The sequence below is a fragment of the Anolis sagrei genome, chromosome 6, assembly GCF_037176765.1.
Source record: "Anolis sagrei isolate rAnoSag1 chromosome 6, rAnoSag1.mat, whole genome shotgun sequence".
Lineage (NCBI taxonomy): Eukaryota > Metazoa > Chordata > Lepidosauria > Squamata > Dactyloidae > Anolis > Anolis sagrei.
Window position 1 is genome coordinate 46,438,707 of NC_090026.1, and position 23,199 is coordinate 46,461,905.

General features: G+C 41.6%; 1 protein-coding gene across 1 annotated transcript in view; it reads left to right on the top strand.

Annotated features, from left to right (window-relative positions):
• Positions 1-2,017: 2,017 nt before the first annotated feature.
• MYO1D (myosin ID) overlaps positions 2,018-23,199 on the top strand; it is a 280,311-nt gene continuing 259,129 nt past the window's right edge. Inside the window, exon 1 of the mRNA XM_060781183.2 lies at positions 2,018-2,215. Within this exon, the coding sequence (XP_060637166.2) occupies positions 2,121-2,215 (95 nt within the window). The 5' untranslated portion in view covers positions 2,018-2,120. The remainder of the gene's footprint in view (positions 2,216-23,199) is intronic.

Consider the following 23,199-nt stretch of genomic DNA (forward strand, 5'->3'; position numbering starts at 1 on the left):
TTGTGTCCAAATTTGGTGGCAATTAGTCCAGTGGTTTTTGAGTTATGCTAATCCCACAAACAAACATTACATTTTTATTTATATAGACTAGCTGTTCCCTGCCACACATTGCTGTGGCCCAGTCTGGTGATCTGGAAAAGTAATGAGAAAGTATTGGCTTCTAATATATGTAATGTCTTTCTGCTTGTGGGTAAACAATATTTCTTGCAGTTTCTTTGTCAGTGTTGATGTGGAGATTGTCTGGTTTGCCTACTCTGGAACATGCAACATATAATTGTCATTCTTTAGGAGTCCCTTTCACATCTATGATACTGTGTGTGTGTGTGAATCATATATATCTATATCTATGGCTAGATCGCTCTTTGTCAGGAAGGTTTTGATTACGTTTTCTTGCGCTGGTGAAGGGAGTTGGACTGGATGGCCTTAAGAATGGGGGTTCTGTATGGGAAGTTTGCCCCAACTCCGTCTTTGGTGAGGTTCAGCATGCACTTTGATTGTAAATCTCAGTAACTACAACTCCCAAATGTCAAGGTCTATTTCCCCCAAACTCCATCTGTGTACATATTTGGGCATATGGAGTATTCCTTCCAAGTTTGGTCCAGATCCATCATTGTTTGAGTCCACAGTGCTCTCTGGATGTAGGTGTAATACAACTCCCAAACTCAACGTCAATGCCCACCAAACCCTTTCGGTATTTTCTGTTGGTCATGGGAGTCCTGTGTGCCACGTTTGGTTCAGTTCCATCATTGGTGGGGAGGAGCCCCCGGTGGCTTAGTGGGTTAAAGCCCTGGGCTGGCAGGATTGAAGTCCGACAGGTCGCAGGTTCAAATCCGGGGGGGAGGCAGATGAGCTCCCTCTATCAGCTCCAGCTCCTCATGCGGGGACATGAGAGAAGCCTCCCACAAGGATGATAAAAACATCGAATCATCCAGGCGTCCCCTGGGCAACGTCCTTGCAGACAGCCAATTCTCTCACAACAGGAGCAACTCCTGACACAACAACAAAAACAATTGGTGGGGTTCAGAATGCGCTTTGAGTGTAGGTGAACTATAAATCCCAGCAACTACTACTCCCAAATGTCAAGGTCTATTTCCCCCAAATTCCATCTGTGTTCCTAGTTGGACATATGGAATATTCATACCAAGTTTGGTGCAGACACATCATTGTTTGAGTCCACAGTGCTCTCTGGATGTAGGTGAACTACAACTCCCAAACTCAACATCAATGCCGAACCCTTTCGGTATTTTCTGTTGGTCATGGGAGTCCTGTGTGCCACGTTTGGCTCAGTTCCATCATTGGTTGGGTTCAGTATGCTTTTTGATTGTAGGTGAACTATAAATCCCAGCAACCACAACTCCCAAATATCAAGGTCTATTTCCCCCAAACTCCATTTGTGTGCGTATTTGGGCATATGGAGTATCCCATCATTGTTTGAGTCCACATTGCTCTTTGGATGTAGGTGAACTACAACTCCAAAACCAAAGGACACTGCCTACCAAACCCTTCTAGTATTTTCTGTTGGTCATGGGAGTTCTATATACCAAGTTTGGTTCAATTCCATCATTGGTGGAATTCAGAATGCTCTTTGATTTTAGATGAACTATAAATCCCATCAACTACAACTCCCAAATGACAAACTCAATTTTTTTGAGTGATGGTCACTCCTTGAGTTAGTGGGTGTCTTGTGTCCAAATTTGGTGTCAATTTGTCCTATGGTTTTTGAGTTATGCTAATCCCACAAACGAACATTACATTTTTATTTATATAGAAAGAGGAATGTGGGTGGCATGAGAGCTCTGGTTAACTGAGAACCTACTAAGTATAATAGTGAGCTCCTTTACACCATTAGATGGCGCTGCAACTATTCAGAGGCCAATGTGGGCGTGGTTGTTCCAAAGTAGGCGTGGCTTCTTCCCCGTCCGCCTCGGAGTTGGCCCCGCCCTCTTCCCGGGGAGGCGTGGCGCGCCTTCAGTCCCGGCAGCGGCGTCTCAGGTGAGGGGGCGTGGCCTCCCCGGGAGCCCGCCCCCTCCCTCCCTCAGCCGGCGGCTCCTCTGAGCCTCAGTTTGAGGAGACCTTCTTCAGAGTCGGAGGCGCCCTTTCCCGCTCTACTTCCCGGCGCCATGGCAGAGCAGGAGAGCCTGGAGTTCGGCAAGGCGGACTTCGTGCTCCTGGACTCCGTCTCCATGTCAGAGTTCATGGCCAACCTCCGTCTGAGGTAGGAAAGGGTGTGCAGGCGGGGTGGGTGGGCTTCGGGACCCTCCTCCCCGTCCCTGATTGGGAGGGAGGCTTGCCAATCCAAGAGGGGGCGAGCCCTGATTGGACCATGTGTCGCTCTTCCTCCCGCCTCCCCCCTCAAATAATACACCTGATGGATGGAGAGCCTGAGGTGGCTTTATACTGCAGAGTGAATGCAGTTTGGCAGTCCTTTTATTGCCTTGGGACCATGGAAGTTGCAGTATTAACAGAAGGCTAAAGATCTTGTAAGGTCACAACTTTTTGGAAAACACCTTTTGGAGATCATAACTTTTTAAGAGAAGCATGACCTTTGAAAGAAGAGCCAGAAACCCTTCTCTTGTGCTATACAACCAGATGTAATTATTCTAGGCAATGGTTTCAGTTGTTAGACTGAATAACCTGTTATCTCTGATCTGCTAGGAAATCAGAGATATAGGTTCTTGTAGGTTTTTTCAGGCTATAGGGCCATGTTCTAGAGGCATTTCTCCTGACGTTTCGCCTGCATCTATGGCAAGCATCCTCAGAGGTAGTGAGGTCTGTTGGAAATAGGAAAATGCGTTTATATATCTGTGGAATGACTGGGGTGGGGCAAAGAGCTCTCTGCTGAAGCTAGGTGTGAATGTTTCAGCTGACCACCTTCATTAGCATTTGAAGGCCTGGCTGAGCCTGGGAAAATGTTCTGTTGAGAGGTGTTAAGATGTGCCTGGTTGTTTCCTCTCTGCTGTTTTGCTGTAGTAATTTTAGATTTTTTTAATACTGGTAGCCAGATTTTGTTCATTTTCATGGTCTCCTCCTTTCTGTTGAAATTGTCCACATGCTTGTGGATTTCAATGGCTTCTCTGTGTAGTCTGACATGGTGGTTGTTGGAGTGGTCCAGCATTTCTGTGTTCTCACCTGATGAACCAGCCTGGACACAGCATATTATTTGAGAACACAGAAATGCTGGACCACTCCAACAACCACCATGTCAGACTACACAGAGAAGCCATTGAAATCCACAAGCATGTGGACAATTTCAACAGAAAGGAGGAAACCATGAAAATGAACAAAATCTGGCTATCAGTATTAAAATTACAACAGCAAAACAGCAGAGAGGAAACAACCAGGCACAGATTAACACCTCTCAACAGAACATTTTCCCAGGCTCAGCCAGGCCTTCAAACGCTAATGAAGGTGGTCGGCTGAAACATTCACACCTAGCTTCAGCAGAGAGCTCTTTGCCCACCCCAGCCATTCCACAGATATATAAACCCATTGTCCTAATTCCAACAGACCTCACTACCTCTGAGGATGCTTGCCATAGATGCAGGCGAAACGTCAGGAGAAATGCCTCTAGAACATGGCCCTATAGCCCGAAAAAACCTACAAGAACCTAGTGATTCCAGCCATGAAAGCCTTCGACAATAAATCAGAGATATGTTTCAGATATGTTTCAGATCATTCTTTGTGCCATTCAGCCAGTAACAAGTGGGCGATCTGAGGTCTGAAGTACTTATTTACTTACTTAGGTGATTCCTCGTTGTCCGAGTAGGATAGTTTTCTAAGATCAGTGTACTGGTGGGTCCGTAGGTGACTGTGGGGCCCTATTCTTTTTTTTTTAAGAAATTTTATTAAATTATACATATACATCAAAGAAAAGAACAACAAAGCATATACATATCAACTCTGGATTAAGTTTACAAGGAAAGTGGGAGAACATTAGATTGTAGGATAGTAGGAAATTTGAGAAATCAATGGAAAGGAGAGAGAAATAATAATAATAATAATATAAAATATTGTTTGAATTCCATTCTGTGTCTTCACCTATAATATATGTAATCTTATTTAATTTAAATTTATCTCTTCTTATTTCCCTATTCTTGACCTGCATCTTCTCCCGCAGTGAGGGCATTGGTTTCCAGGTGGAAGGCAGTCTCAGTCGGGGTTGGCTTGACGCGCCTTCCTCTTGGCACGTTTCTCTCTTTTGCCCTCCATTCGTGCCTCTTCAAATTCTACAGCACTGCTGGTCACAGCTGACCTCCAGCTGGAGTGCTCAAGTGCCAGGGCTTCCCAGTTCTCAGTGTCTATGCCAGAGTTTTTCAGGTTGGCTTTGAGCCCATCTTTAAATCTCTTTTCCTGTCCACCAACAATCCGTTTTCCATTCTTGAGTTCGGAGTAGAGCAACTGATTTGGGAGACGGTGGTCGGGCATCTGGACAATGTGGCCAGTCCAGTGGAGTTGATGGCAGAGGACCATTGCTTCAGTTGTGGTGGTCTTTGCTTCTTCCAACATGCTGACATTTGTCTGCTTGTCTTCCCAAGAGATTTGCAGGATTTTCTGGAGGCAGCGCTGATGGAGTTGTTCCAGAAGTTGCATGTGATGTCTGTAGACAGTCCACGTCTCGCAGGCATATAGCAGGGTTGGGAGGACAATAGCTTTATAAACAAGCACCTTGGTGTCCCTACGGATGTCCTGGTCCTCAATCACTCTGTGCTTCATTCAGAAAAAGCTGCACTCACAGAGCTCAGGCAGTGTTGTATTTCAGTGTCAATGTTGACTTTTGTGGAGAGGTGGCTGCCAAGGTAGCGGGAATGATCAACATTTTCTAATGTTACACCATTAAGCTGTATTTCTGGCATTGGAGAGGGGTTGACTGGTGACTGCTGGAAGAGCACTTTGGTTTTATCGATGTTCAATGATAGGCCGAGCTTCTCGTATGCTTCTGCGAAGGTGTTTAGAGTGGCTTGTAGGTCTTCTTTTGAATGTGCACAGAAGACATTGTCATAAGCATATTGGATCATAGATAAACATTACTAGAGAAGGCTTGAAGAAGGTTGTCATTTCCATCACAATTCGCATGAGACCATAGCATTGAGCCATTGCATTTAAAATGGTGTCAAACTTCATCAGCTCCACAGTGTAGATGCATCCTGTGACTCCTTTCCTGTCTATTCTGTTTATGTGACTGACTACTATATTAGAAGAAAAACGAACTGAAATTTTATTTCTTCATGTAAAATTAATGTATGTTGTCTGTCAACTTATGGAAGGCAGGCATGAACTTCATAGGGGGATCCCCATGGGGAGATAGGGTGGGATATAAATAAAGTTTTATTTATTATATTTTCTTAAATTGCATCTACATTGTACAGTTAATGTGGTTTGTACAGTTAATGCAATTGTACAGTTAATGCAATTGTACAGTTAATGCATTTCTTACCTAGAATACTGTGTCCAATTCTGGGCACCACAGTTCAAAAGCGACATTGACAAACTGGAAGAGATCCAGAGGAGGACAACTAAAATGAACAAAGGTCTGGAGACCATGATTCCCTTTGAGGAGCATCTTAAAGAGCTGGGCATGTTTAGCCTGCAAAAGAGAAGCTTGAGAGGAGACATGATAGCCATGTCTAAAGATGTGAAAGGATGCCATAAGGAAGAGGGAGCAGGTTTGTTTTCTGCTTCCCTGGAAACTAGGACTCAGAGCAATGGGTTCAAATTACAGGAGAGGAGATTCCACCTGAACATTAGGAAGAACTTCCTGACTCAAAGAGCTGTTCAGCAGTGGAACTATTTGCCTCGGAGTGTGGTGTAAGCTTATTCCTTGGAAGCTTTTAAACAGAGGCTGGATGGCCATCTGTTGGGGTCACTTTGATGGTGTTTTTTCTGCATGGCAGGGGGCTGGACTAGATGGCCCACATAGTCTCTTCCAATTCTATGATTTTATATACCGTACCTTGGTGGTCCTGGTCCAGGTATTCTTTTTGCACTGCTATGCTGACATAGGGATTCTGGGAGTGACAACAAAAATATGTCTTTCCCTCTGCTTTGGAAATTCTGACTTGCTGCATTTGGTGAAAAGGGGCCAAGGTCATATCTTGTGCTTTCAGGTTGCCTGTTCGCTTAGTGCAGTGGTTCTCAACCTTCCTAATGCTGTGACCCCTTAATGCAGTTCCTCATGTTGTGGTGATCCCCAACCACAACATTATTTCTGTTGCGACTTCATAACTGTAATTTTGCTAATGTTATGAATTATAATGTAGGATGTATTTTCATTCACTGGACCAAATTTGGCACAAATACCCAATACGCCCAAATTTGAATACTGGTGGGATTGGAGGGGAATGATTTCGTCATTTAGGAGTTGTAGTTGCTGGGATTTATGGTTCATTTAAATTCAAAGAGCATTCTGAACCCGACCTACGATGCAATTGAACCAGACTTGGCAGTTGGCACACATAACTCTCATGACCAACAGAAAATACTGGAAGGGTTTGGTGGGCATTGAACTTGAGTTTGGGAGTTGTAGTTCACTTACATCCAGAGAGCACTGTGAACTCAAACAATGATGTATCTGGACCAAGCTTTGCATGAATACTCATTATGCCCAAATGTGAACACTGTTAGAGTTTGGGGAGAATAGATCTTGACATTTGGGAGTTGTAGTTGCTGGAATTTATAGTTCACCTGCAATCAAAGAGCATTCTGAAGCCCACCAATGACATAATTCAGCCAAATTTCCCACACAGAACCCCCATGGCCAACAGAATATACTTTTCTTGATGGTCTTTGGCCACCCTTCTGACACCCCCTCACAACCCCCCCCCCAGGGGTCCTGACCCCCAGGTTGAGAAATACAGGCATAGTGTTTTCTTGGGCAAGGAATGTTCCGAGTTCCTGTCTCTGACATGTAGCTTATGCTGGACGTTTGTTGGAAATCTCCCATCCAAGTACTGTCCAAGGCTGTCCCTGGTTAGTTTCCAAGATCAAACAGGATCTGAGACCAGTTATTTAATAACTGTATTCAAAGCACTTTGTGTCCATAATAGCCTCTGTCAGAATACCACCCTCCAGATAAGTTGACATTAATGCACATGGCTCCTTTAACTGTGGGTCCTGACTCCAAATGGGATCCTCTTAGCTCAGTGTTGGGGTCATGAAATAACCGACAACAGTAAACAGTTGCTTAGGCTGGATCTATACTGCTCTGTATTCCAGGATCTGATCCCAGATTATCAGTTTTGAACTGGATTATATGAGTCTACACTGCCAAATAATTCAGTTCAAAGCAGATGATCTGGATTTTATATGGCAGTGTAGAAGGGGCCTGACTCTATCCATTTACACCAATTGGATAGCAATAACATGCAGTGTTTACAGTGGGCTATGCAGAAAATGCTTCAGCTATGCTTCATAAAAAGGAAAATCAGACGGTTTAGCAAGCCTTGCAAATGCAGATTTATTATCAGTAAATGTTTGGTTTTTTAATACCTATTTTATATGCCCATATAAGAGATAACAAGTGGAAAAAGTTTCAGAAGCCCTTGTTTAGCACACCTAGAGAGTGGTTTCCTGAGGGAGACCACTCATAACATCCTTGTAGCGGGGAGTTTGTGTTATTACCCTTTGCATTGCAATTTGGTGTGGATGAGAGAAGAGGAGAGGACTGAAAAGAAAATAGCTTTTCCTGATGAATTAATGGCAAAGGTGAAGTCTGAATAAGGGATTTCCTGGTACATATTTGTCTCTTAGCCATTCATTTTTTCCTGCATCCAAGTGGACAGCCTTTGAATAGAAAAAAAATCTTATTTCCCTGTTGTGATTCATAGCTCTTGCTAGATTTTCTGCACCATTAATTTATCAAGTCCTTAAAACCAAATAGAAATGTTTCTCTGGCTTCAGCGTAAGACAAGTTCAGCCTACTCCTCCAGCATCCAGATGCCTGCAGCATCCATACAGATCATTTTTGGGAGTCTACACAGAAGGCAAGAAGAGAGCGGCCCTTCTTTTATTGTTCTTTTTCTATATCAAATCATGTCCAGAGGTATACTGCCTCCGTACAGAGAAATGCTATTAACATTGCATGCTTAGCAGCTAATGAGATACTTTTTCACCATCATTTTGTCTAAAATAAGAGTTGGGAAACCTTCAGCCTGAAGTCAGTGTCGGCACTCCTGGGATTTGGAGCTGGCTGTCAAAGAGCTTAGCAGGATGATTCTGCCCTGACACCCTCATCTGTATTTTTCCCCACTTCCTCCACCCCCCAAATTAGGATTTGATGTGCTTTACAACATAAAAGAACAATACAATTAAAAACATGCAAGCAGTGCACATTGAAATAGAATTAAATAATTCAAAGTATTAAAATAATTCAAACAGCAAGTTAAATGATGCAATTAAATGAAATTGAAAAACAACAAACTATTAAAACTTTACATAATAAAGGATGCAGTGTCCCTTCAGCTTGTTCTTTATAAGCTTCTGTTTTAAGAGCCCTGGAATTTTAAAAAAGTTGATAGAAATGACAAGGAGGGAGCCATCCTGGCTTTCATGGGAAGGGAATTCCAGAATTTAAAGGCAGTTATCCACAAGGAGCACCTGGTGGCATAGTGGGTTAAAGCACTGAGTTTGTTGACCGAAATTCGGGGAGTGGTGTGAACTTCCACTGTCAGCCCCAGCTTCTGCCAACCTAGCAGTTTGAAAGCATGCAAATGTGAGTAGATAAATAGGTACCACTCCGGTGGGAAGGTAACGGCGCTCCATGCAGTCATGCCGGCCACATGACCTTGGAGGTGTCTATGGACAACGTCGGCTCTTCACCCCAGAGTCGGACACGACTGGACTTCATGTCAGAGAACAACCTTTACCTTTACCTATCCATAAGGCCCTCTCTTATAGGGTCTTTCCTGGAATATCAGTACCTAGGTAGTCTCCTACATGGATGTCCACACTAGGAAATAGCCTAGATGCCTTCCCTATAATACAATCTTTCTGGGGAAAAATTCTTAAAGCTTAATTATAGACTCCCAGATAAAATATACTGGAATTTTGACTTCCACCATTTTGCCTTTGGCTCCACCTGCCACTGGAATGTGATTCTGAGCACTTCTCTAACATTCAATTTGGTCATCAACCTGTATGTGGCAACACATCCTTTGATCTAAACCAGGGCAGAATACAGCCAAGTGACTTCATGTAGTCTTCTAAGAAATGTTTTCAGCCCCACAATATGTTGTGTTGTTCAGGGCATGACATATTTCATCCAGCCTTCGCCTTTATAAAGTTGAATTGTCTCAACTTTCAAATAGATTGCAGTCCCTAAGAGCATGAAAAATACTCATTTTTTTTGAAAATCACAATTGGACTTCAGCCTACTTTGTGTGCATATATATTTAAACTTTTAACATTTATATTTTTAAACTTTTAACATGTAGTATAGTTCCTAGAAGGCATCAGGGTCAAAAATTTGCCCCTGGAGTAACTATAAAGTTTTCCATTCTAACACTTTCAAAACTGTATGTTGCAACATAGAATCATAGAATTGGAAGAGACCTCATGGGCCATCCAGTCCAACACCCTGTCAAGAAGCAGGAAAATTGCATCCAAAGTACCCCCAACAGATGGCCATCCAGCCATGACATACATGTTAGTATGTCAGCTGCAGTGTGCAGATGCGTCACACAAACATAAGGAGAAACCCCCGAGTGTATGTGAAATAAGCAATAAGTTGTATATTAAAAATGTATAAATGAAATATGTTGTGTCCTCATACATTTTCTTATTACAAATTATGTATGTGTACATATCTTTTGGGAGCCCCCGGTGGCGCAGTGGGTTAAAGCACTGAGCTGCTGAGCTTGTTGATCGAAAGGTCACAGGTTCGATTCTGAGGAGTGGCGTGAGCTTCCGCTGTCAGCCCTAGCTTCTGCCAACCTAGCAGTTCGAAAACATGCAAATGTGAGTAGATCAATAGGTACCGCTCCGACGGGAAGGTAACGGCCACATGACCTTAGAGGTGTCTACGGACAACGCTGGCTCTTCGGCTTAGAAATGGAGATGAGCACCACACCCCAGAGTCAGATATGACTGGACTTAATGTCAGGGGACTACCTTTACATATCTTTTAAGGGTTGATTTAACATCAGTTTTGTTAGTAAAACTGAATTACTGTGTCACGATATGCTGCACATCTAAAAAGTGTGTTACAAATAAGACATGTTTGGAAAGCCCAGCTGTAAAAGAACCTTAGATTGCAACTTCTAACTAGCTAGATTTTTATCTCCTAGCAAAATGTCTAGTCCGACATCCTGCTCCTCCCTCATCTCCTTCCACAATAGCAACTCCCATGGATCTGATTAAAACATTCCAAAAGCATTTAACTCCTAAAATAAAAATATGTCTTTAAAAATGCTTTACTTCTTTGGTGCCTTTTGATGTAAAGAGATCCACTCAGAACCATTAATTGTTTTAAAGTCTTGCGTTTACATACTAACAAAAACATGTGTGCCAAGCTGCTGACAGAAGTAGCTGGCCAGCGCTTATTCATACTGAATTGATGGTTACATGTGGCTCTTTCTTTTTTTGGGTATGTTTGTGGTCTTTGCCTGCAGAGAACATGTCACTATATTTGGCATACTTTACGTTTTGAATTTATGCTTCAAGTAAATGAACACACAAATCATAAATGCTTCTGTTTAAAACTCTTCACAGTCTTGAATTTTTAACCATAAAGAGATTCCGGATGAAGTTGGACAGTATAAAGTGTATTACTTGCATGACTTGAAAACTGTGGTCCTAATAATGGAACCTAAACTTGCTAAAGAAATGACTATGTCTTCAAATGTTAGATTGGGATTCATTCTAATCCTGTTCTGTGTATATAAACTGACATCTCAGTGGCAGTGAGTTATAGTGGTTTTCTCCCCAGAGACAACCAAACTGGATTGGGGACTGGATTCTTGACAGATTGTTCTCTTTCCATATGGAGATGTTTTGATTTATGATGAGCCCAATGCTTGAATCCTATTATTTAGTTGTTTTATTGTGTTAGTTTAGCGGCCCCTGGAATGAAATTTGCACCAGCTCTGTTGTAAAAGAATGGGATCAATTAGGAAAGATATGTTCCTAGCTTTTAGCCACAATAGCTGGGTGGAACCATTGAATTTAGAAGCATTTGACATCAAAGCATCAGATACTATAGCATAAATAGATAGTTGTCTCCATGACCCGCTTGTAAACTTCCCTGTGCATTTGGTTGGCTCTATCTTGCAAACAGAATGGCAGAATTGGATGTTAGATGCATAATGCTGATTTGGAGGATATGACCTGGGAAATTCAGATCAATAAGGAAGGCATTTTTTGCCCTCCTTTCCTAACTGAAGTCTGTGGTGCCAAAAATGAAGCTTTCTGCCGTCACACACTGCTAGGTTTAAAAAGCTTAATCTTTATTTTTGTGTCTTTAACTGCTTTGTAAATTATCATATGACAATTTATATAAATAAAAATGTAATGTTTGTTTGTGGGATTAACATAACTCAAAAACCACTGGATGAATGGACACCAAGTTTGGACACAATACACGTATCAGGCCAACGAGTGACCTTCATTCATAAAAACACTGAAAAACACAGCAGAAGAGCCTTAAAAAGCCAGAAAGCAAAAATTACATTACAACGCATGTGCAAAACCAGATATATACCCATATACATAAATACACACACACACATATATACACTCAAAACACACATACACAGACTGGGCCACAGCAATGCGTGGCAAAGGACAGCTAGGTATAAATATAAATGTAATATTCGTTTGGGGGATTAACATAACTCAAAAATCACTGCATGAATTGACACCAAATTTGGACAGAATACACATATCAGACCAACGAGTGACCATCACTCATAAAAATACTGAAAAACACACCAGAAGAGACTTAAAAAGCCAAAAATAAAAAATACAATACAATGCATTCACAAAACCACACACACACTCACATGCAAACGCACACACATATATATACGTATACACAAAAATATGCACACACACACACACACAAAACACCTATACACAGGCTGGGCCACAGCAACACGTGGCAGAGAACAGCTAGTAATGAAGTAAATAAGAACTGTGCCCCCAATTCTTACTCGGCATCACAAGTAAGGAATGACTGGTAGTAGTGAACAGATTTTGATCCTGCACGTGGGACTTTCCGAGTTTGTTATATACTATACTTCATTGGCTCCTCTTTTGGCACATGCTAGTGTCCTCTCTGCCACCTGCTTTCTTTACTTCATGTCTTGTATATGTCTTCACTGGACCACAGAGGCAGACTTTTCCCTATAATAACTGATCCCCAGCACACATTCCACACCAGCCTGTCCTGGCATCTTTCTCTACTTGTGGTGGTCCAGGTTAGCCCAATCAAAAGCAGAAAGAGTAAAATAGAGGCATCTGGAGGCCAGTGCAGATTTGGTGTGGGAAAGTGTGTTAGATCAGAGCTGAAGTTGCTCTGAGGACATATTTTGCTTCTGTGCTCCCTGTTTTGCATAAAAACAAAGGGGTGAGGTGCAGATGTTCTCCTAATTCTGAAATAACAGAGAGTGGGATATAAATAGAAAACAGGATATAAATATTTCAATAATTGTTGTTCTTTTGTTGTGCCATCATTTCCAAGTTACTTTCTCTTCCAGAAGCTAAGAAGGTAAAATAATACTCCAGTCAGAGTAGGGAATCTTTTCCAGTAATGGCAGGGGGCTAGTTATTGCAACACTGAAAGAGAATTAAGTTAGAATAGTTAGTCCCCAACATGCTTCAAAAGTAATAAAAAGTATGTTTCCCAGCTTTCTCCTGCATAAAGTCCTTTTGATGATCCTTCGCCAATGGTTCTCTGAGCCTCAGATGGATGAAAGCCAGGATGGGATTCTGCTTGAGTGCAGTGCAGGAGTGCTGGGATAAAAATCTTATAAAGAAATGTGTGAACTAAAGAGTCTGATCTGTGTTGATGGCTGTAAACACAGAACGGTGAGTGTTTTACTGCAGTGAGAAACAGTATGTTGATGTGGAAGGTGTTGATCTGAAAAATGAGATAACCATGTGCAGACTTTCTCTCGAATATGTGCATAGTATGTGTATTGTACACATAGAGCCCCTTTCCTTCCTTTTCTCCCCCCCCCCCCTGCTTTTCTTCTGGGCCATTACATTCAAAACTGATGTTGTTCTTATACTTAATCTTGCTTTGGATGTTCCATCCCATACCAAAACTAATAGTTTAGATTGCCACCAAAATTTGTGTTGTAATTTTAAAATATTTATTGTATCTGAAAATGGTTTTATATTTGGAAGTGCAGTTGTATTAATGTATAGGCTCAAGGGGAAAATCCAAAATAAATTATCTTGAGTCTGGAAAGTAAAATTTAAAAAGTTCAATTTGCAATTGTTTTCTGAATAAATGCATTTTTGCTGTTTCAAACAAGTTCATTTATGTCAAACCGGGTCGTACATATTATATTTTATATTCCTAAAATAACAAAGTGACTTAAATCTGTAAAAAGTGCTAATACACACACACACCTTCAACATTTCTTGAGATTTTACATCTTTAGATTATTATTATTTATCGTGTCAGGAGCGAACCAAAACAGTTGTATTGCACTAAAAACAAACAAGCAAACAAAACACGAAGTCTGCAGGCTTGGTAGTCTATTAAATGTCCTTTGACCAGTAGCTGGAGTGCCTGTGGTGTTACTATAAGAAGGTCCTCCATTGTGCAGGTGGCAGGGCTCAGGTTGCATTGCAGTAGGTGGTCTGTGGTTTGCTCTCCACATTTGCATGTCGTGGATTCCACTTTGTAGCCCCATTTCTTAAGGTTGGCTCTGCATCTCGTGGTGCCAGAGCGCAGTCTGTTCAGCGCCTCCCAAGTGGCCCAGTTTTCTGTGTCCCCAAGAGGTAGTCTCTCATTTGGTATCAGCCATTGAATGAGCTTCTGGGTTTGATCTTGCCAGTTTTGGACTCTGGCTTGCTGAGGTGTTCCAGCGAATGTCTGTAGATCTTAGGAAACTATTTCAGGATTTATGTCGTTGGCGTGGTGGCTGATACCCAAACGGGGGATGAGCTGGAGATGTCACTGCCTTGGACCTTTCACTATTGGCGGATGTCAGGTGGTGCAATACTGACTAAACAGTGTAATTTCTCCAGTGGTGTAGGGCGCAGACACCCCGTGATAATGCTGCATGTCTCATTAACAGCCACATACACTGTTTTAGCGTGGTGAGATGTATGCCCAGAGTTTCACACTGGGCATACATACTCCGCAGTAGAGTAGCATAGCGCAAGGGCAGATGTCTTCACTGTATCTGGTTGTGATCCCCACATTATGTCAGTCAGCTTTTTTATGATATTGTTTTTAGCACCCACTTTTTGCTTGATATTTAGACAGTACTTCTTGTAGGCCAGAGCACGGTCCAGGGTAACTCCCAGGTATTTGGGTGTGCTGCAATGCTCCAGTGGGATTCCTTCCCAGGTAATCCTCAGAGCTCGGGATGCTTGTCTGTTCTTAAGGTGAAAAGCACATGTCTGTGTTTTAGATAGGTTAGGGATCAGTTGGTTTTCCCTGTAATAGGCAGTAAGAGCACCTAGAGCTTTGGAGAACTTCTGTTCAACCATCTCAAAGCTCCCTGCTTGAGTGGTGATGGCACGATCATCATCATAGATGAAACTCTCTGTCCCTTCTGGCAGTGACCGGTCATTTGTGTAAATGTTGAACATTGATGGAGCAAGCATGCTCCCCTGAGGCAGACCGTTCTTCTGTTTTTGCTATCTGCTTCTTTGGCCCTGGAACTCAACAAAAAAGCTCCTGTTTTGTAGCAGATTTCCTATCAGGCAGGTGAGGTAGCAATCCTTTGTGATATTATACATTTTTCTCAGGAGGAGAAGAGGTGGATTTAGTATTCTTTAGGCTACAAAATATCTCAACCTGGAACTGCAGCATCCTGAGAATACAGTGTCAATACTATTGCAAAAGGCACTTGTTTCCTCATGGATTTGAAGTTTCATTTCACATACCTTATGTAAATGGTGATCTGTTGGTCTCTTGTGTTTACTCTTTTCCTGGAATTTTTTAAAATGGCGTTAAATGAAAAAAAAGGGCACCTTTACGAGGTGGGCTTCTTGGCACCTATTGAGAATATATGTTAATCTTGGATGAGAAAAAATTAACTCAGTTTTATGAGTGTAGGAGGTGACTTTTGCAAAGTACTGCATGTAAAGATTGCTTTGCTGCTATCAGGACAAATTAAGTTTGTGAACTGAGTTCTTTGGTGCCTCAAGACGAGTGTTTCCTTGGAAGGTATATTTTGTCAAACACTGCTAAAGTCAACATTCAGCTCCTGTGTGTGAGTCATAAATGAAAAGGAAAACCTTTAGTAGGGCTGTGCCCCAGCCAGCCCAGTTCTCCGATGTATCATATAGCACTTGAGAGTGAGCCGGATTCAACTCAAAATAAACTCAACATGCTCCGAATGAATAGAAATAGGTTGAGATAGTATAGGATCAAAGGACTCTGTTGGGCTGTGTATGTCTGTGCGCTAAATCCTGTAACCTTCACACTCCAAACAAACCTGTCCACGTTTAATGATTTTTGTTCTATTCCTGGTTCTGTTAACATTGAGCTAAAGGTGCCCACTTGTTCCACTGCCTTGCACGGAAACCAGTTTGAAAGACATCTGCTTATTTTTCTAGAATGAAAAGCTTCTTGTTGGGGTTGACCTTCTGTTGGCAACAGTCAATCTCTTAATTTTTAAAATGTATTTTTTCTGCTGGACAGTGATAACCAGTTCTTTTAGCCAGCTTGCATTTCCTCTTTACTGGCAGCCACCATCTCTTCTTTGGTTCCCAGAATGCCTCAAAATGAATGCTTTTAGGGGCATTCTTGGAGGTAGAAATGGGGCCTGGAGTGACTTGGTTAGGGAAGCATTAATAATTTCCATCACTTTAACAGTTGCAAAGAAGTTTCAGAATCTAAAGTTTACACTGCCATATAAAATCCAGATTATCTGATTCGAACTGGCATTGTAGATTCAGGCCCCTTCTTTGCCATGTAATCCAGTTCAAAGCAGATAACCTGGATTTTATATGGCAGTATCAAAGGGGCCTCATATAATCAAATTCAAAGCAGATAATCCAGTCTATGTTTCCTGCTACTGAGCAAGTGTGATGTAATATTTTGAGTGCTGGACTCAGGGAAGCAAAAGCCCTTTCTACACTGCCATGTAATCCAGATTATAATAATTTAATAATTATTAAATCAGATTATCCACATCTGTTTTGAACTGGATTATATGATCTACACAGCCATATAAACCAGTTCAGAGCAGATAATTTGGATTTTATATGGCAGTGTAGAAGGGGCCTAGGTTGAAATTCCCCTGAACCATGGAATCCCACTGGATGACTGTGGGCAGATCAGACTTTCTCATCTTTCTGTGTCTTTCACCATTGGAGAAATTACACTGTTTAGCTGGTATTACACCACCTGACATCTCCAGCCCATCCTTTGTTTGGATATCAGCCAGCACACCAATGACTTAAATCAAGAAATAGTTTTCTAAGATCTACAGAGACACTCGCTGGAACACCTCAGCAAGCAAGAGTCTAAAAGTGGCAGGCTAAAACCCAGAAACTCAATCAGTGGCTGATACCAAATGAGAGACTCCCTCCTGGGCACACAGAAAACTGGGAGACTTGGAAGGCACTGAACACACTGCGCTCTGGCACCACGAGATGCAGAGCCAACCTTAAGAAATGGGGCCACAAAGTACAATCCATGACATGCGAGTGTGGAGAAGAGCAAGAGCAAACCACAGACTACCAACTATGATGCAACCTGAGTCCTGCCACATGCACAATGGAGGACCTTCTTATAGCAACACCAGAGGCACTCCAAGTGGCCAGCTATTGGCCAAAGGACATTTAATAGAATCCCAAGTTTGCAAACTTTGTGTGTTTTTTTAAAAATACAATACAACTGTTGGGTTCGCTCCCAACATGGAGCAATTTCTGAGAAAGGCAATTTTGCCAAGAAGAGGAGTGGAAGGCACACAACAAAGCAGAGGAACAAAATCTTCTAGGAAATCCTATTAGATTGGTTTGGCATCCTATCACTTTATATATAAGCATGTCCTGAACTTGAGTTCCTCTGACAAAGAAGTCGCTGTTACATGTCCTATTACTCTGAAAGGCTAGGGCCTCTTCTACACTGCCATATGTAATCCAGATTATCTGATTTGAACTGATTATATGGCAATGTAGACTCATATAATCCAGTTGAAAGCAGATAATGTGGATTATATGCTTTGATAATATGGATTATATGGCAGTGTAGAAGGGGTTTGGTTGGTAAGTACATGTGAAAGGGTTTCCCTCCGTGTCTCAATGGTGGAACTCCTTCCCAAGGGAAGTCAGGCTGGCTCCATCTCTACTGAATTTGTGACAGCCAGCCAAGTCTACATTATTTGATGTGGCCGTTAGTCTTATACCAGACTTGACAATTGAGGCTGTTTTGATGGTCCTCAATTGCTTTCTAAAAATGATTTCAAAAAATGTTTTTGTACTCTTTATATATTACGTACTTTGGAAGTCTTGGTGGACTGAGAAGCAATAAGCAGATGCCGCGGTTCCTATTGCTAGTCGTTGAGCTAAAAGTTCTTTTTCTTTGGCAGCTTTTGGCCCAGCTATATTTGGAAGCCAAGGGAAGGGTAAATAGCTGTGTAAAACCTAAATAGTCATCAGTCCCAGTGACTTCTGGGATTCCGAGAACTCTAAATTTGTCATTTAAAAAGCTGATGCCCAGAATGTATCGCAGTAAGTACAGAATATATTTCCAAACTTTTGGAAATCCTTAACAGCTTTAAAATTATCAAATAACTGGAAATAGCTATATCCCCAAATCCAGGGGGAAAATCCTTATTTAAGCTATAACCTCTCTTTGAAAGAAAAACAAAAACAAAACCCAAACTTGAAATAGTTGGAAAAAATTAAACTTACTGTGGTCAGGATAATAACCACTCTGAAAATAATAGAATGACGAAATCCAATTATTTCAGGTTCAAAATGGAAGAAATTGATACTACATTTAAAAAGGGGAAATGTTAAAAAATACATAAATATAGTAATTATAGATATAATGGCACTGGCAGTCTACCCTGTATCACAGTTTGTGCTACATTTCTGTTCATTCTGTCTTCACAGAGGTTCGATAGTCCACCCCTACCCAAAATAAAATACCCCAAAGCAAACCTTTATTCTGTAATTTTATACAGCGGAAATCATTTTACTATGCTAGTTTATTGTATATAATGGGACTTGAAAGACATAGATTTTACTTTCCACAGGGGTTCCTGGAACCAAACTCAGTGGATACTGGGTGTCCACTGTATTAGTAATTCTTGTTATGTCAATCATATTGGTGTGGATCCTCCAGTGGCGCAGTGGGTTAAACCCCTGTGCCGGCAGGACTGAAGACCGACAGGTCGCAGGTTTGAATCTGGGGAGAGGCAGATGAGCTCCCTCTATCAGCTCCAGCTCCTGATGCGGGGACATGAGAGAAGCCTCCCACAAGGATAATAAAAAACATCAAATCACCCAGGTGTCCCCTGGGCAACGTCCTTGCAGACGGCCAATTCTCTCACACCAGAAGCGACTTGCAGTTTCTCAAGTCGCTCCTGACACGACAAAAAAAATCATATTGCTAACAATGAAAAATATATGTGGCTAAAATTTGAGCACAATAATGTAAAAGAAGTGGGATCCCTCACTTGACATTTTGGGAATTGCCGTGAAGACATTAAAAAATAATTGCTAATCCTTTTCTACATATCAAATTCAACATGTGGCACAAATGAAAGAAAAATATTTAATTACACTATCTCCATTAATACCATAGTTGTGCCACCCTTAGTTCTATAATAAAGAAGAATTGTCAGCATTTCAAGGCAGGGACAGTAAAGATACACACACACACGTAGACATATATGCATACATAAACACATGTATGCTAAACACAAAACTTGGGGTCAGTGTATACAACACATATCTAATATAAAGACATCATGGTTACAAATCCACAAAGTCATACACTTATCTTACATCAGGAAGTTAAATGTCAAGTACAAAGGCCATTAAGTAAACAGAAATTATTTCCTCACTATTCAATGAACCTAAAAGCAAAACCATAAACTGCTGGCATTTAATGCCTTTAAAATCCCAGTTATGGTATTAATATCAAATATATTTTTAAATGCATGTTGAATGAACTGTTGACGTAAAGGAACCTGCTAAACATGTAGACAGACTGCAAATGTATGGAAAGAAATTGGGGAAGAGATCAGTAAGGTTACTAAGATATGAAAACTACTTTAAAATTGTACTTCCCTTCATTAATAAAATATTCCAACATAAAACCATAATTATATTTCTTTCTGTTACAACTAGATTTGAACTAGCTCTTAACTGGAAAAAAAAATCCCACACAAAATATTTTGTTAAAGAATTAGATAACCTAGGTATGAAAACTAGAGTTGATGGCAAAGCCAACTTTTAAACTTTTGCCAGAAAGCAACATAGAGAAGCAGTATTACACAGAATAGTTTCTGTTTATTGATTTTATCTGTAACAATACATGTTTCATTTTTCCTCCCAATCACATAGAAATATTTCCACCAGGAAAAAATTGATAAAGTATGCTGTGGAAATAAGGTCTTTAGCTGTTCAACAACAACAACAGTGAGATATGTCAGTTACAAAAGTGATATCATCTTAGTTATATTAATCTATACACAATGTGTATATGTGTATATAGCAGGGGTATCTGCTTACACAGACAGAGCCCTGCCTCCACATCCAGGCTATAGTTCCCACTGATCAGGAGACACCCATGGCCCTCCCAAAACTGACATTGCAGGTTACAATGTACATGTCCAAGAACTTTGCCAGTCTCCTGCCCACCATCCAAGTGAAGACTGTCAGACGGGGATAATTTCAGCCAAATTTTCTGTTTTTCCTCCACCAAAGACATTACCAGGGTTCTTTTCCCTTTCATTGGAGTGGAATTTGCATTACCCCGCCCACTTCCTCTCCCTTAACTCTTTCTTATGGCACACAGCAAACAGGAATTGATCAGCAACGAAATATACTGGAAAGGTTTTGGGGGAATGACTCCATAGGATGAAAGTTGTAGTTCACTCTACGTCAAGACAGAACAGTTACCCCGACTGACAATGGGCCTGGACCACACTTTGTACTGGAGGGATTTGGGCGGGGGATTCACCTAGATTTATAGCTGTTGTAGGTACTGGGATTTATAGTTCACCAGCAATCAAAGGGCACAGTGGACCCCACCAGCAAGGTACCTGGAACTAACTCGGCACCCAGAACCCCCATGACCAAGAAAAAAACACTGGTCTTTGGAGGGATTTATAGGAGTTGTAGTTCAAATACTTCCAAACAAGCATGGATCTGGAGCAAACTTGACATGGATACCTGATATTTCCACATTTGCAGGAGGGCTTTGGAGAAAATTCACCTTGATTTATAGGAATTATAGTTCACCTGCATCCAGAGTGCACTGTAAGCGCAAACAAAGGATCTAGGCCCAATTTGGCATGCATACCCAATATGCCCGAATTTTAATACTGGTAGATTTAGAGTGGAATTGCCCTTGACATTTGTCAGTTGTAGGTAATCAACTGCAATCAAAGACTACTCTGAATCCCATCAATGATGGACCGGGACAAACTTGGCACAGAGAATCCCTGTGACCAACTGAACATACTGGTGAAGTTTGAGGAAAGGAGAGTTATAGTTCATCTGCATCCAAAGAGCACTGAATCCAGCCAACAACAGATCTGCACCAAACTTGACACACAGACTCAACATGGCCAACTGTGAATACTGGCAGGGTTTCAGGGTGATTGCACTCAGAATCTGGGAGTTGTAGTTCTCCCTTATCCACAGAGCACTGAACCCAGACAACAATGGAACTGGACCAAACTTGCACACAGAATCAACATGACCAACTGTGAATACCGAGTTGTTTGGGCAAGATTTCCCTGGGAATCTGGGAGTTGTAGATCACCCTAATCTGGAGAGGACAAAACGCAACGGGCAACGGATCTGCATACAGAACCAATACAGAATTTGGCCAACCATGGATACAGGCAGGGCTTGGGGGTGATTGCCCTTGGAATCCCGGAGCTGTAGTTCACTCTTATCCAGAGAGCACTACAGCCAGACGATGACTTATCTGGACCAAACCTGGCACACATACTCAAAATAGCCAACTTTGAATACTGGCAGGGTTTGGGGAGGATTGACCCATGATTATGGGAATTGTAGTTCACCCACATCAAAGTGAGAATACCTAACATCCAAAAACAAACAATGCCTTTTTCAAATAACTTGTGCATTGCTGGGTCCCCAAGTTAGTATTTAATAAAAACAGGAAAAATGGCATTCTTTGCAATTGTTGAGAGCCATATTAAAACACAACAGAGTAGATTACATCTACTCTGGTTGGAATAAGACTCAAATGCCTGAATGTTTGCATAGCTTTTTTAATATTTCATTTTTAAATTATGGCCTAGCTCTAAATTATGCTAAAATTACAAAGAGACAAAATGTGAAAATGGAAGACTGAATAGGTGACTATAGTGCCCTCTTGTTTTCTGGATGATTTGAAATGAAAATATTTTCCTTCATTTGTTTCTAAATATATATCTCGGAAATGAATGCCACTTTTGGTTTCCAGCAAAACCATTAGAAGAGAAGATTATGTATGGTGCTAATGTTCTCTTAAACTGATCATAAACTTACTCTTGGAACAGTAGCTGTTACATTTTCTGAAAACTGCTTTGTGCTGGTAAGGAAAGAGATTTCTATAGCAGAAAGGGAATTCATATTATTATTGCCAGTAAAAAGCCAAACTCACCACAAGAATGTCTCTGTAACCCCTGTAATTCCAAACATATTACTTCCTTTGCAGAAGTATGAGCAAACTAGGGCAGGGAGGTTTTCTAAAACCAATTTGACTCTGGTTAGATATGCAGTGTGTGCTAGAAGAAGAAGTGAGAGTGTGAAAAGAAGACTTACCGTACTTGGTATAGTCAATATTGTTATTGTCAGGTGTGTTATGCTTGCTTACATCTGAACTTGTTATGACAATGCAGAATGACTCAGAGGAGTTTACAAGGACCAGAATCAAGCAACAATCGTTTTTTTCTTGAGTACAACCCCTTTAATGTCCAAGTGGATGTGGTGGCTTTGCCAGGAGCAAAGGGACTTCAGGAAGTTATTTTAAAAAGCACATTCCAAGCTATGGTGTAGCACAGAGCTTACCAAAATGTGTGTTGTGGCACATTAGTGTGTTGGCTGCATTATGTAGGTCTGTCATGCAAACATAACAAGACACACACACACGCGCGCGCGAAAGGTTTTAATACATTTCATCATTACAGTTTTTCATCATCATCATTTCAGGGCCCTTCCAGACAGGCCCAAAATGCGGGACCTGTTTCAGATAAACCTGAATTAATCTGGAGTGAACCAAGATCTCCACATTAACTGGACACTTGGAAAGATCCAGACCTTATTGTAAGGTCCAGATCTTTCCAGATGTGGGCCCTGTGGGGATTGACTCCCAGGACTACATCAATTAACCCTGGTTTCAATCCCTTCAGTGATCCTGGGTTCTTTGGACTTCTGGAGCCCAAAGTAGTGGAATGGTGCCCCCATCCTCCCCTTCCAGCCCCTCATTTACCTGCTTCCCAACCTCCTGACACGTCTTTTTGACATGTTGGGAGTATCCGACAGAGGACTTGGTGATGCAGTCAGGCCCTTCAGCTAAGTCTTGGGGATAAATGGAGGGCTGGGGACTGGTCAACCTCTGGAGGGCATGTAGTGTGTGCTAGGTGCCCTCCTGGGTCATCCCCTCCTGGGACACCCCCCCCCCCCAAGGAATATCCAAGGTGTGAGGGAGGTATGGGGCCTGAATCCCGGAAAGAACTGAAATTAAATATCCCAGTTCCTCCCAGAATTCGGCCCTGTATGGAAGGGTCCATACTCGTGGTCAAGTATGATTGTTTTCAAAGTGTAGAGTCTTGATGGTGGGTCTGCAAATGACTGCATTATGTATCCACATGGTCTTTTGCA